The sequence below is a fragment of the Myodes glareolus genome, chromosome 13 (assembly GCF_982192425.1).
Source record: "Myodes glareolus chromosome 13, mMyoGla1.1, whole genome shotgun sequence".
NCBI classification, from domain to species: Eukaryota; Metazoa; Chordata; class Mammalia; order Rodentia; family Cricetidae; genus Myodes; species Myodes glareolus.
In genome coordinates, this window is record NC_142038.1 from 66,601,310 (window position 1) to 66,617,350 (window position 16,041).

The 16,041-nt window shown below is 45.8% G+C and overlaps 1 protein-coding gene across 1 annotated transcript in view; it reads right to left on the reverse strand.

Annotated features, from left to right (window-relative positions):
• Positions 1–5,477: 5,477 nt before the first annotated feature.
• The window catches only part of Dsg2 (desmoglein 2), a 47,058-nt gene continuing 36,494 nt past the window's right edge, over positions 5,478–16,041 (reverse strand). Inside the window, exons 13-15 of the mRNA XM_048442674.3 lie at positions 15,072–15,193; positions 11,058–11,402; positions 5,478–8,627 (exon numbers count right to left, since the gene is read on the reverse strand). Coding sequence (XP_048298631.3) covers positions 7,605–8,627; positions 11,058–11,402; positions 15,072–15,193 — 1,490 coding nt within the window. The 3' untranslated portion in view covers positions 5,478–7,604. The remainder of the gene's footprint in view (positions 8,628–11,057; positions 11,403–15,071; positions 15,194–16,041) is intronic.

Sequence of the window (16,041 nt, forward strand, 5' to 3'; positions counted from 1 at the left end):
GTCTAAATTGGACAATCAGGAAACAAAGGAAGTCAACTGCTGAACTTTACCAAGACAAGGTAGGCCAGTGCTTCAAAATTCCTGCTTTACAGGAAAGTCTGTCAGATATTCTAGGCCTGTAGACCAAAGATGGATGTTTCAACACTTCAGAGGAACCTTGGATGACTGTCAAGACAGCCAATTGTTTTTGAAATTTTATAGTTTTTGAAGTTGCTTACTCTGCCCTTCCTGTTTACTCAGGTAGTGTTTTATCCTTCTCCAATCTCTGATGGGGTTGAGGACTAGATAGCTACAATTGTATAGTTTTTCTTGTTACCAAATTAAGAAAAGAAACTCTCAAAGGAGATACAAAGTTTAAAATGGTTGAGAGACATAAAGTTTAAGTTGTTTATCTAAAAAATGTTTTAAAGTAGAAAAAATATTTTTAAGTTGGTAATACAAGTTGTAAGAGAAAGTGATTTAGGTACAAAACCTTGAATTCAATTCAATAAAGGATAGATAATAGAATACACACACATATACATACATACATATAATATATGTATATATAAAACTATATATGTATATATAATGTATGTATCCAAACACATATTTTTAAAATAGTAAAATTATTTTCTTTCTCTATGGAAAGATTTTAGGGTTGGTAAGGGCATTTTTTAAAACATTATTTTCCCACCCCCACCATGCCATACAACTGGCCGGGGCAGGACTAACCAGGAGCCATCAGGGGCCTCTAGCTCCAGGCCTCAACACAGAAATTGCAATAGTTCCTCATCATGCCATGTGGCTGGCATGAGCAGGACTCAGCCAGAAGCTGCAAGAGGACTCTAGCCTGGGGCCGAGACAGGGCAACAGCTCCGTGCCCTGCCACACAGCTGGCAGGGGCAGGACTCAACTAGGAGAGAATACAAGATGGCCGTATGGGAGAGAGAGCAGCAGAATGCCCATGGGAGAAAAGGAGATTTGAAGAGAGGAGGGAGTGAGGAATGGGCTGAGGCAGAGGTCCTACTGCCACCTAGGGTCAGATGTCTGGGTCTGGGCTGCTGCAAAGGATGAGGACTTGGTCCATGACCCTGATGAAGACAGAGAGGACAGGGCTGTATGGAGTAGGCCCCACCCCTCATGGAAGCATTCAGGAGAGCAGGCCCTCCATCTCACCTCAGCAGCACAATAGAGCTGACCCTGTTCGCAGCGGCAGAGGTGAGCTGGCCCGAGGCCATGAGAATGGGAGAGCATGTTGTGCCCCTCTTGTCCGCCACGTGGTAATGTAGTCGAGGGTAAGATGCCCTCCTCCTCTCATCCCTCAACACCTGCAGTCAGTGGGGGACCTGACCCAACCCCTCACCAGGTGCAGCACTAGGGAGAATGGGCCCTCTGCCTCACCTGAGCACCATAATAGAGTTGACCGTGTGGACAGGGGCAAGGATGAGCCAGCCCTGAGGGTGTGCGAGGGGCGTGGCTGGTACCACCTCTCTTGTCTGCTGTGTGTGGTGGTGGGGATGAGGGAAAGATGCCCTCCTCTCTTGCCCCTACCACCTCCAGCTGGTGAGCGAACTGACCCCTTTGTCAGCTGCATCACTTGGGAACGGGGGTCCTACACCTCGTCTGGGCAGCACGAGAGAGCCAACCCTGTTGACAGAGGTGGGTGAGCCAGCTCCAAAGCTGTAAGTCTACGAGAGCTGTCCCTACTACTTGTCTGTCATGCATTGGTATGAGTTGGGGTGGGGGCAGATGCACCCTCTTACTACCTGCATCAGACTAACAAGCTGACCTTCCCAGTTACTAGCTGCAGCACTCGGGAAAGTGGACTCTGCACTGAGCCTGGGCAGCATAGTAGAGCTGACCGTGGTAGCAAAGGTGTGGGTGACAGTCCCAAAGTTGTGAGCACGGGAGAGCTGTCTCCATTTCTCATCTGTCCTGCGGCAGCATGGGCAGGAGAGAGATGCCTCCTCCCCCAACCCCTTACTAACCAACCAACAATTCCTGAAGCTGATGGAAGAGTTGGCGCTGAGGGCATAAGAGTGGGGAGTTGTCCCGGTTCCTCATCAGCTACAGCACGCGGGAAAATGACCCCTATACCTGGACAACACAGTATTGCTGGCCCTGAAGCTGCAGGTGTGGGAGAATTGATCCTGAGGATGTGAGAGCAGAACGGGCCCCGCCCCTTGCTCATTGCTCCTGAGCTAGCCAGGGCAACGCTGTTGAGCTCACCCTGGTGGAGAAGACGGGGAAGAGCTGGCAGGCTGACCAACCCTGCAGCTACCCAGGGCCAGGACCTGTTGGCCCATCCCAACATCCATCCCATCTGTGATCTGCTGGAGCATGGGGGGGCGGTGAGGGTAAGGTCGGTCCTGTGGACCTATGGTTGCAGGGTCTCCACGACACAGGGCAGCAACAGGATGCCCAGGAAGAGTCCCAGTGAGGGCCCTGTGTTGATGGTGTAGACCAGGGGACCTTTGAGCCCAGACCAAGGATCCTTTGTGATGAAAGCCTGAAAGTAAAAATGTACAGATAAAGGGGTTTGCTGTGTGGTTCACCGCGTCACACTGAAGCTTCCATAATAAGATTTCCCCCTTTCTCCCTCTCCCCTTTAAATTTTATTTTGTTTTATTCTGCAGGGTGGGGAGGAAGACGGGTGTAACTGGGAGGCATGATGTGAACGACACAAAGAATGAATAAAAAGAAAGTTAAAACAATTATTTTCTATCAGAGCAACCACTGAAGCAACAAACACAGGAGGTTTAGTTAAAAAGTCAATAGAGCGGCTGCAGTAGAACCCTGCTTATCCCCTGGGTGAGAATAAGACCTCTATCACAAAGTTTGAGCCAAATTTGAAGCAAGGATTCCCAGAGAATGGATGTGAATTACACTAGTCAGAAGCTTATAAAGGCAAGCCCACAAGACTATGTGCTTCCTGCCTTTGTCCCATGGGGGCAAGCATGCATCCTGGAGTACTTCCTGCCTATGTATTTCCCACCTATGTGTGCCCAAGCACGTCCTGTGCAGTTGGGGCAACCAACCTTGTTTATAGAAGAGAAAACGCGTGACTTGTTATCTTACCTGAACAACGGAACCCAGTGTTCTAGGACATTATCTGTCCTTGGGCAAGTGGGGCTTAAATGTCAGCGGCATTTTGTTTTACGGATCTATTAAGCACAGTAATTTAAACCTAAAACATAACTTTAGCCCTTGCACCTAAAGCAGTAGGTAAATAAATACAAGAATGTGTAGTTCCCAGGTCAGCAGAGGAGCTATGTGGACCCCTAAAGAGAGCATTGCACAAGAGGTGTTATTAGTGCTGCGAGACTGGAGAGTAGGTCTGGAAGGATTTGCACAGAGCCCTACAAAATTTGCAAACTGTACAAACAAGTTGTCCAAGAGGAAGGCTAGAAATCCCGGCCAGGCCAAAGTTCCCGGGCACAGAAGTGATCCACAGTGCTCCAGAGTGACCTACGGTCCACCCTAACACCTAAATGCACACCTCAACCGAAGGCTGCTGGTGAGGCATGTGATATGCGAAGTTACATGTAGAGTTACATACTGTAGAGCATGTGCCAAAAAGCTGCACTGTGCAAATGAGCCCAAGGTTTGTGATAAGGTGACGTGAAAGATGCAGCCAGGCCATTCCATTGGGTATCTCTCCCACAGCAGCAGAGCTTCAGCAAGGGCCACAGACGTGAACATGCCGGAAGGCGGGAGTAAAAAAGCTGACGAGGCCGAGAAAGTCAGCACCAAGACAGAAGAGAAAACAGCCGCGTGAACAATCGCTACAAAGCCTACCTACACGCCCTTGACATGGTGTGTGCTGGAGGCATAGACAGACTGGCAGTGAGCCGGAGAACCAGAAAGGCAAATCATGGAAGCACTGGGCGCCAGAAATTCGGCTGGTCATTTTAATGATGAGGAAAGTCGATTTTAAAGGAAACAAGAAGACCAGAGATGCAGTGAGATAATGCACAAGGCCAAAGAAACCCATTTTAAAGGAGCATTAATTAACTAGTTCTAAATCTTTGTGCCTGGTAACAACACAGATAAAAAGCTTCAGAATACAGAAAGCCAAGGCAGACCCATAGGAGACAGTAAGCAAAACTGAAAGATGTTGGAGACTTTAATAGTTTCCTTCCAGCCACACATAGGGTAGGAAGAAAATATAAAAATACATAATATTTAAATTATACCAAAAGAAGTAGGTAAGAATTAATCATCTGAGAGTCACTACCTGAAACTCTTTGTTTCTAGTGCCAAGCACCAGCTCCATCTCACTGTACCTTTTGAGGTTGTGATGGTGGGCATGTGGTCTTCACGGGGGGGCGGGGCAGTTACACCTGTGTGCCACCTGGAGAGGAGACCCTGGTTCTCCATGCTTCAGGAGATCCTGACACACCAGTGTTGTGAAGCTGTCATTAGTGTTCATTATTGCCAGTGCGGAGATCAAAATGTGCCACCTCTACAGATGGCTTTTCATCATGAGGACACTACTAGGGTCTGTCAGCAGAGGCGGGACAACAAGCAGAGATGCTTCTCCATGACGCAATGGTCTCAGCAGCCCGAGGGATTCCTTTGAGAGACAAGCTGCATCCTTGGCTTCACTGCAGCAAGGAATCTGGCACGTGCCAGTGTGAAGTAGAGGCAAAGTTTATTAAAGGTTTCAAAAAAGATTTATTAATTCTTATGTTTATGGGTGTTTTGACTGCATGTATGTGTATCACATGCATGCATGGTGCCTGTGGGGGCCAGAAGAGGCTGTTGACCCCCATGGAGCTAGAGTTACAGACAGTTGTGAGCCATCATGTGTGCTGGGAACTGCACCCGGACCCTCTGTAAGCAGTCAGTACTCTTAACCACTTAGCCCATTTTCCGACTCCTAAAATAGATTTTCAACATAGATGTAAGTGTGGGGGTCAGTAGACAGTGAGGTGTCCAGGGGAAGAGAAGACACACCCAAGTGTGGTATGGGCTTCTCGAGAGTCCCCTTGCCTAGCCTTTGATGTCGCGGGTTGCCAAGGAGTGTAAAGGGCGTGGCAGGTGCCTCTTGCCATGCTCTCTGCAGGGCTTTAGCTGATGCTTTTACACCTTAGATTCTAAGAATTGTAAGGGAAGCTGAGCTTTCAAAACATCGTCTGGGGAAGGAAGATGGCCACACTGAAGGTCACATGTTCGTGGTTATTCAGGGTCATCGCTATTTTAACATTCTTATTTGAAAATACCTCATGCAGAAGGAATACCGTCTCTACGTCATCAACCTCCACAGCAAACGTTAGTTGTTCTGAAATTCTTTCTTTTCAGTTGACAAAGGCTTTGACCAAACTTTGAAGTGAGGGCTCCTGCCTTTTCCTGAGTCTCCACAATTTCCCCCATCATATTAAGTGAGATCATATCAAATAAGGAAATCCAGGAACATCTGCAAAGGCAGCTCTCTTCCCCACGCAGGAGCACCCCCCGTAATATATGACAGATCAGTAGGGAGACTGGCAGAATTCCACTCAGAAGGAAGATAGTCTTTTTATTGAGATATTTTACATGAACACACACGCAAATACAATCCTCCGAGGGAACAAATGTAAAAACTGACAAACCACCCAAACCACCCTTTCAGGAACGAGGAGGACCATACACGTGCAGATGAGAGGCAGGGCCTCAAGCCTACCCACACAGAAAGTTCTAGCTTGGTTTTCTGAGCACATGGGCCGTATTTGTAGCTTCACAGAGTAGGGCGAGTCCTGCTGCAGCAGCATGGTGAAATAACAGAAATTGCAACGAAGACAAAACGAAGCAAAACAAACCCGTACGAAGCTTGCTGTGCGGAAAGTACACAGTTCTAGGTTGCAGAAATAAGTTGGCCTCCACTCCCTTGCAGACCATTTGTAAAAACCCTTCACCACTCAGTTATTGGGGTGCATAGTATGTTTTCACAATGGGGCACATGTAAACATCATTTCAAAAATGTCTACAAAAGTGTAAGTGGAGAATTTCTATTTTTCGAGCAAAATATTGAGAAATTTGACTGTTTTTAACAGTTTTTTTTTGTGGGACGTATACATATAAATTTTTACTGATATACATATGTTTTGAAACATTGTTTTTATTTTTTGTTTTCAAACATTATTGTTTTCAGAAACAATTTTTATTTATATACTACTTTGCACTGACGAGCTGCACAAATCAAATGACGTCTTTAAAGAAACAAGGCAAGGAAGCTGAGTGAAACTGATCCAATAATTCAAGGTTTTTATGGTAAAATATTTACTTCATGTACACCAACTTCAGTTACATTTAGACGTCAGAGGTGGTAAAAATTAGAATTCAGAATTGTGAAAACAGAGTCCTTTTGATGTTTGAATAGTTGAAAGCAAAGAGTGGTTTGTGGGACTCAGCTTGACCCCCAGACACTGGCTTGATACCTACGTGAGGCCCTGAGGATGAAGAAGCAGTGAACGCAGGGCAGGATAGGGCCAGACTCTTGACTACCTGCAATTGTGTAAGTGCAGTGCCTCTGGAGGCCATTAGAGGGCATCAGACCCCCAAGGTGGGATTAGCAGTGGCAGTGAACCACAGGACAAGGACGGCAGAAACTAAATTAGTGCTTTCCGCAAGAGTGTGATGTACTCTTAACCACTGAGCCATCAACCCGGCCCCTAAGTGCATTAAATTGTAGTATATAACAAATATATGCTGAGTGTTTTAAAAGACTATTATCACTTTACAGAAAAATTAAGTATGAATTTTATTCTGGATTATTATTATTGTTATTATTATTGCTTTTTATGAGACAGAGTTTCTTTTTGTAGCTCTGAATGTCCTGGAACTCTATATAGACCCGGCTGACCTCAAACTCGCAGATACCTCCTGCCTCCGAAGTGCTGGGACTAAAAGGCATGTGTCACCACAGGTGGCTGTCCTGGATTATTTAACTGAATGTGAAATGCTTAATATTTTTATGACCTCTGAGAAACAAGGAGAACTATGCAGTCATTTTTTTAAGCTCACAGGACATGCGTGCACACAAGCTGTGTGTAGAGAAATACGCAATATGTATTCTTAGCATGTCAGTGTTCTAAAGTTCCAACAATTTACACAATTAAAAGGGCATTAAGGTTTTTTCTTTTTCTTCCTTCTGGCCTCCCATGATACTCAGGGTTCCAGTGTTAAAGAGAACCTGCAGCAGAAGGAGAGGCCCAGAGTCGAGATGCTCCTCTGGGTAGATGAGCTATTTGGTATCTGTAATCTATGAGGTTTTATAAGGGGTGGAACTGTCCCTGCTGGATATCAACGCACTGTGCAGAGACCCATCCTTCTAGACTGGATGAACTAGAAATCATGTTTTAATTTGGTAAGTTCCTGGAAGCCAATTTTTCTTGTCTGGTCTGTGAGTATTGCTTGCATAGCGTGTTAAAAGGCACATAGGGCACAATGTCTTCCCTCCATCCCCTGAGTAGCACAGAGTATTTCTGAAATGCAGCCTTGCCAGAGACACTGCGGCCCTTGGCACATCAGTGACTTCTTTCACTGTGTAGGTCTTTGTACGGCTCATATAAGGTTAGGGGCCTGGGAACACGCATCCAGCGAAGCCTTTAAGCTCCGGTCAGACTGCAGCTGGCCTCTGTTTAGGAGTAAGAATGCTGCACGGTGCTGTGCTTGGTGACCCTGGTGGAAGATGTGGTTACGGTAGAATTGCGATGGCCAGATTCCTCTAAATCTAAACTATGCTGTGGGCCCAGGCCTCCCACACTGGAAACCACAGTCTTCCTAGCCTTGAGAGAGGTTTCGCTGGGAATCTGGTAATCGGACTGCAGTGTGGAAGCAGGGGTCACTACTCTTTCTGTCACTGTGACATTCTGTCCTGCTGCCACACTGGGCACTACCAGAGCGGGCTGCACGGCAGAGCTGGGGGCAAGGATGCTCTCCCTTTCCCTCACCATAACATACTGCGCATCTTTCAGATGCTGGGTGACCTCGACTGGGTTAGGGATTCCGCCATTAGGCTGGATTACTCGTTCAGTAACAAGGACATTTTCGTCATTGGCATAATGCTGATCTACCAGGGTGGCGGCTGGAGCGTACACCCTCTCTGTCACAATTAGGCTCTGTGGCTGTCTAGGACCCAGGATCAGAGTGCTGGACGGCCCTGTGGCGCCTGTGGCATAGGAAGTTTCTGTCACTATGATATTACCAGAAGCCACGGGATCAGGAGCTGGTGGCACTACCTTCTGACTCTGCCTGGAAGACACAGAGCTTTCAGTGACAATTTCCTGCGTGACTGTCTCTGTGTGTGCTTCGGGCAGAGGTTTGGAGACTTGGAAGCCACGGTCAGAGGAGTATGTGCTCTCTGAATTGACCGTCATTTGTTTGTAGTGTGAGCCCGAAGCTGGCTTCACACTCGCTTCTTGGACACGCTTTTGTCTGTGTTCAACGTCCACATCCAAATTGATCTTTCGACCCAGGCAAACTTCGGCTAGTGTCTTGAATTTAAGCCCCAGGTCGTCTAAGAAGAGGTCATCATGTTCTCCCTCGATAAAGCTGCAACAGCCGATGGAGCCTCGGAGAGAGTCCGTCTCTTCCTGGGAGTAAACGAGGAGGCAGTCTTTGGCCATGTGGAGGTCGTCTTCCTCGGCATAGGAGGCCGCTTTCTAACATGGAAATAAGAATGGGGCCGGATCATTACCAACACAAATTCATTTAAAAGCAAGGCTTGATGTTCCCGTTTATAACGCAAAAACTAAGGAAAATTGAGTCTAATTACAAGAAAACGTAAGAGAAACATAATGAGACATCCTACATCACAGCTGGCCCATCTTCTCACAAACATCACTACTATGCAAGATGAAAAACAGTCGGGAACACAATGCCAGACTGAAAGTGAACAGTGTCACGGTGACTCAGTTAGAATCACACAGAAAAGCGAATTGCTTTAGAAGACAATTACTATTACCATGGAATTTACCAGTGACTAAACTGAGATGTAAATTGTATCAATTTCCGTTTCTTAATTTGCTAGGTGTACTGTGGTAACAGAGAACATGTGTGTGTTTGTAGGTGTGCATATGTGTTTGTGAGAGTGTGAGACCGAACAGAAAAAACAGGTAGGAAATAATGGCAAACGGAGTTGGCCCATGTAAGGAACGAATTGGCTTGAAAATTTCTGCTATCGTTGAGATATAATGTTATATATCCCAGGCTGGCCTCAGACTCAGTATGCGGCTGGGTCTTCCTGCCTCTGCCTCCTGCATGCTGCAGTTAGAGATGTGTGTCTCCACATCCAGTCGTTGATTCCTCTGACAATCTTATGAAAGCTTTGAAGTTCTGGCTCCCTTTTCTCTTTTGGGGGAAAGACTGAGCTTTGAACCTAGAGCTTTAAGCGCTTCCATTGAGCTAAATTTCTAACCCCTGCAATGCTACCAGACCTGTTCAAACACTGTGACACCCAGCGCTCAACTGCGGCAGTTAGATTCAGCCAGTTAACAGTGCTGCTATGTTTCTTGCATCCTTGCCAATTCGCTCTCTACTCTGACAGAATAGGCTCCATCCTGCACCTATAATTGTGGGTTTGTCTATTTCTCCAGCAGTTTTGGCTTGATTTGAAAAACCAAGGCTTTCAATTCCTGTTGTAAGGCAAAGACATACTTAGGAGTGGCAGGCTTCTGCATGAATTGACTAGTTTCCGGTTTGAAATAGATTTGGTTCTAGTAATGAATGTATTCTGGATGAATTTTGTCTACATGTAACACTTGTTTCCAGCCCTGTTTTCAGTCTCTAGTCTCAGGCCACGATCTCTGACCACCATCTTTCATGGAACTTTTTTCATTGTTTCATTGTGAATTCCCATCAGAATGACAAGTTTTATCGTATAAACAGTAAAAATGTGGAACTGAAGAGATTGTTCAGTGCTTGATCAGCACTTGCTGATCTTCCAGAGGACCCAGGTTTGATTCCCACCACCCACACGACAGCTCGCAGCCATATGTTCCTCCAGTTCCCGGGATCTGATGCCCTTTTCATTGCCTGCATGTGGTGCATAGACAAACATGTAGGCAAAGCATCCATACACACAAAACCAATAAATAAACTAAAACAAACAAAAAACCAAAGAAACAAAAATGTAAGTAGATCTATTAGCCTGCGTGTTTTAGGCTATGTTCTCTGTCCTCCTTCCGGTGTTTACCCTCTCCCCCCGCCCCCTCATGCCTGCTTCCTCAGAGAGGTTGTATCTTTTTGACCCAGGGTCACTTATCATAGTCACATGACTTCCTTTGACCAAAGAAATGCAAGTGTAGAAAGGGAGAGAGTCCGAAAGAGCCTGTGATGATTAATCTTCATTATTGACCTGACTGAATGGAGAATCACCTTGCTGACACGCCTCTATATGTGTCTCTGGGGCAGTTTGCAAAGAGGTTTGAATGAGGATGGAAGACTCTCCCACACTAAATGTGGGTGGTGCCATCCATGGGCTGGGTTCCCAAACGAAAGAAAAAGGAAAGAAGAAGATAGTGAACTGAGCACCAACCTGCACCTCTGCCTCCTGACGGTGGACATAATTTGACTAGTTATCTCATGAGTCCATTGCTATGCCTTCCTGGTGATGGTCTGCAACTAACTTCTCCAGCCAGCGGAACGCTCCCTCAAGCTGTGTCTGTCAGTTGTTTTATCACTTAATGAGATAAGCAGCCACCAGAGCTGATGTCTGGTTTTGCCACTGCAGTTTGCCCTGCGCCACAGGATGGCAGCTTCCGGGGCTCAATCTGCTTTCCTAGTGTACATCTTAGAATGATAACGACTTGGGACAGAGCAGGAGGAAGTTGACAGTAGAAACATCGAGAAGAGGCCTTTGTAAGAACTAAGCGGACTGTGCAGCCATTTGTTAACGCATAACTTGGTGAACACTGTCTGTCTCAATGGACCCCATCTCTCGTTCCCATTGCCTGTAAACACAACTAAACAGGGCTCCAAAACATTCCCACTAATTATACCTCTCACAAAAGCCACTTAGGAACCTAGAATCTCACATGTACATGTACATGCTTCCCGCTCCCTCCTCACCACTCATGAAAAGCAGGGCTCACCTCTGTGAAGTAGCTTCTTAAGAATTCCTCATTCATTGCAACAGCAGCTCCTCGAGCCCCACCCATGCCTCCGGAAGCCCCTGTGGCTCTTGTTGTCCTTAGTGCTTCATTGGCTGCTATGACTCCTGCTGTCCCCACTTGATGAGTGTTCCCGGCAGTAAGGAGGCTTCTGTGTTCTTCCCATCTTCCGTCCATATCGGACATCTCATGCTGTCCTTTGGTAAAGGAAGCTGAGCTACTGCCTTTCACCAGGCTTTCCTTGATCATCGCGCCTCCTGCACCTCCTAGTCCGTTTCTCACTGCTGAATTCTCGGCGTGATCCGCCACCAGAAGCGATGGCACCACCTAGGGGGAAACACGGCTCAGAAATGAATTCGAAGGACAGAGGGTCGGTGTACTTGGCAGAAGACGTGAGCTAAGAGAATGTAAAGCAGGAGAAGCAATTTTCTCCTCAGTGAATCAGGAAAACAGGGTGGGGCACATCTGTTGGAATCTTGTGAAGAACTTCTTCTTCCTGCTTCAGAGCTGATTATAACCCGTGCAGGACCCAAAGCCCAGATTTCCTTATGTGGTCTTGATTTACTCTCTTTCCCAGAATCCACCTCTCCCTTGAGATTGTCTGTGACAGTTATAAAACTTTGAAACTTCAGCTGGACACATGGCCATTCAAAATAAAGATTCTATTTCCAGTCTTCCATTGCTACCAGATAGGAGTCTCTTGCCTTCTTATTAGTTCTTATCACTTATATTAACCCATTATTCTTATCTATGTAGCCACATGGCTCGGTACCTTTGTTATAAGAGCTAATAAGAAGCCTGAGCTAATGGGCCAATCAGTTTATAACCTAATGTAGACTCTCTGTATGATTTTCTTTGGAGCTTACTGGCTGTGGGAACTGGGCAGGATAGAAACCCCAACAAGCTGGCCCTCATGTTACAGAATTGAGCCCAGTGAGGATAACTGAATCCACAGAAAGCCTGAGAAAGCTTGGGAAAGAATAGAGTAAAGAATATTTTCTTGGTAGCAGCAATTTCTCAGATCTCATCTAAGAGAGGCTTCCTGACTTAGCTTTAGCTGTAAAACCTTGCATCTCTTTTAAGAGGTCCTGCCATGAACACTTAAAAAGTGTTGATGAAAAGCTGACTGCATGCTTTTCGGTTTTCATCTGTAGCAGGAAAAAGGCTGTGCTGTTTTAAAATGCCGGCTTTCTGAGCCATCATGCCAGGGCAAATTCTGACTCTTTCAGATAGGCGGTCCGACTATGGAGCATTTGAGTGTGGTTTGTGAGCACACTGCAGCAGCTTCCTTGCTGGCAGGGATCTTGAAACACCACAGAATTATGGCAATAAATGTGGCTACACCCGGTACCTCCGCCATGAGCCTGAAATCTCAGAAAGCTAAGGAATGGGCTGGATCGAGCCATCAAAGTCACGGTTTTAATCCTCTCTATATTGCCTAACAAATTAAAGACTCATGTAGTCAGAAAAAGAGAGAGATATACAGTAAAGACAGATTCAAAGACGAAGAAAATCTCTAAATGGTTTACACTGTGTCAAAAAATGTGCATGCTAAAGGTTAAAGTCCTTAAAATAAAAAAGAAAGAGAATAGTTGGGTGTGGTGGTACACACCTTTAATCCCAATGCCTGAGAGGCAGAGGCAGATAGATCTCTGTGAGTTCAGGGTGTGGTAGCACACACATTTAATCCTAGCACTGGGGAAGCAGAGACAGGCAGGTCTCTGTGAATTCAAGGACAGCCTGGTCTACAGAGTGAGCTCCAGGATAAGATACACAGAAACCCTGCCTCAAAAAGCCAAAAAGTAAAAATAAAAGAAATAGAGGTTAAAATAAAGCCACATAAAGATGAAAAATACACAGAGAATCTTGATACTGTATGTTATTATGCTCTGTTTGAATTGTTTGAATGCTGAGGAAGGAGCAACAGCTGCTAAAAGATTTTTTTTTTATAAATGCTGCTGAATTAATTCAAGATAGGTATTTTGAAAATACCTTGACTTCAAAGTTGAAGTCAAAAGGTATGTTGCTTTGGAGAAGAGATTTTGCTTTTGTTTCCACAGGGAATGAGAGGCTGTGGATTCATTCTGAGTTAAGAAAAATCAGGTTTGATCAAGAAAGACGACCTGAGAAATCTCTGGTAGGAACTGATGGCCCAGATGTCAGAGTTCTACATCCAAAACAGGTTCAAAACTGCTGCCTGAAATGATTAAGGCTCACAGGATACTCCAGTCATGACTTGATCATAATTCAAAATTTTCTTTAGGTCCCCATAAGATTATCAGCTCCCCAACCAGCAGGAAGTAGCCTGGAATACTATGCCCACATTCCCCAAAAATGGACTATACATATTTTCCTTTGTTTAAAATAAAAGAGGGGGAAATGGTGTGGGACAATTCTGTATTCTGTTAATTATGTAAATTATGTTAATTATGTAAATGCTAATTGGCCAGTAGCCAGGCAGAAAGTATAGGTGGGACAACCAGACAGGAAGTAGAGGTAGGGCATTGAGAACAGAAGTATTCTGGGAAGAAGGAAGCTCTTCTGGCAGTCCTGTCCAGACACCAAAGAAGCAGGATGGGACCTGCCCCACTGAAAAAGGTACTGAGCCATGTGGCTAACATAGATTAGAATAATTGGTTAATATAAGTTATAAGAGCTAATACAAAGCCTGAGCTAATGGGCCAATGCTTTTATAAATTATGTAGACCTCTGTGTGATTTTCTTTGGGACCCAATGATTGTGGGAACTGGGCAGAACAGAAACCCTAAAAAGCAGGCTCTCATGCTACACTTCCTGTTGCCTACGGGTCAAGTTGTAGGAATCTCAGCTTCTTCTCCAGCACCATGTCTGCCTGCTTGCACCATGTCTCACCATGATGATAATGGACTAAACCTTTGAACTGTAAACCAGCCCATAAAATGCTTTCCTTTGTAACAGTTGCCAAGGTCATGGTGTCTCTGCACAGCATTAGAAACCTTAACTAAAACAGTAATCAACACGGAGAACCATCATGTTCTTCTTTGCCAATATTCAGCTTTCTGACACTTGCCGTTGCAACAGATATCCTGCAGGAAATGATACTTGTGGCAGACAAAGAGAGACCCCGGGTGAAGAAACATTGGAAGGGTAGGGGATCTGATCGTCAAACAATAGGAAAAGGGATTTGGGCCACTCCAAAAGCACCTTGGGGGTTGGGTCTACCTTGTCAGTGGACTATGCTGAGAACGGAAGGGATGCTGAGAGGACCACTTAGCAGCGGGACAGAAGTTCCAAGTCTAAATTCCCACAGGCTCCTGCTCTTCCAGCCTCTTGCTCTACATAGTTTGGATCACCTGCTGACTCCTGGTCTGCATTCTTGTTAGCACAGGATAGACCACAGTACAGTCAAAGCCTCTCAAGTCTGCTCTAGCACACGAGAGAGAATACGCTATCGCGGGAACCTGTTGTTTAACCAAGGCATGTGCGTGAGATCCAATGACCACTGCTGGACGAGCATGGGCATACGATTTAATGTCTGTTGTTCTGCCTTCTCTGTCACACCACAACACCAGCACAGGCTCCCCGACCTTGAAAGGTAGAGGGCTTTTCCTCTCCAGCAAGCGTGGTCATCTGCTGAGTCCCTCTAATCAGTTCCACTGTGAACACTCAGATCCCAAAGATGGAGAGCCCAGTCTTCCAGACACTGTTACTTCCTAGATGCTAAGGACTTTAAGAGTTGGATGCCAGCTCTTACTGTATACGTTTTGCAACTCAATTGCTGTGTCAATCTCTCATGACCAAAAATATTGCAAATACCCTCTAAGTAAGACACCTTTAAAATCATAAAATAAGGCTGGGCATGGTGGTTCACAACTGTAATCCCCATGCTCGGGAGTCCAAGGCAGGAGGACTGTTTTGAGTTCAAGGCTAGTCTGGGCTACAGAGTGAGATTGTTCGAACGCCCCGCATCCTCCCGATGAAATCAGACCAGAGAGCACCACTGTCTGATGAACTGACCTTGTCCTCAGGTGGTGCCCCTTCATTATTCCACGGGTGCAGCATCTCTATGGTCCCAGGAATGGGGGTGAAGCCTTTGGCGCCCTCTCCACAGTGGCATAACAGCAGCAAGAGCGGCACAACTGTACAAAGCAAAGCAGAGTCCAGAGTCCATTTTCCAACGAAGGCCACACCATTTAGAGCTCACACTGGACTTCCTGGAGCCCAGGCTTCACTTTGACACTTCATCTTATGTTTTGTGTTTCTTCACTGTGGTCCAGCCTTCCCAACTTTGCTTTGGTTGAATTACACCAAAGCCAGAAGGCAGACTAAGCCCTCTGACTCAGAGGTTTTATTCATTACAGAGAGCCTGTCTCTGGCTAGTGAGTAGAATGTTGTGATTGTATGAGATCAGATGTAAATCAGAGGACCAAACAAACGGAATGTTTTAAGGCTACTGTCAAAATCTTTTTTTGTCAGGCTGCTATCTAAGAGATGTAGCAGAGCGATCGAAAGCAGCCAAGCACGGCAGCACGTGCCTGGGATCGCACTTAGCTGCTTGGGAGCCTAAAACCTTGTCTCTAAAGCTCCATCCAAAACATGTGCATGGATGTGCACGCACACACACACACACACACACACACACACACACACACACACACACAAACCTGGGGAGTGGTAAGAACAGATGAAAACATCAACATATTCTAGCACACCAAAGCTATTGTACTTTACCTCAGAGTGGGGCTGGGTACGAGACCTGACTCTCTGACATTCCAGTTTGCCTTTCAATGACCTAATACTATTTTCTTTTCGTTGGTTTCGATTTTTTTTTTTTTCTGATAGGCGATTATACAGCCCAGACTGGCCTTAAACTCAATATGTAACTGAGAAAGACTCTGAAGTTCTGATGCCTCTGTTTCCTCTTCCTAAGTTTTGGGGTCACAAGTGTGCTGTACCACGCTCATTTCTATGAAATTTGGAGGCTGAG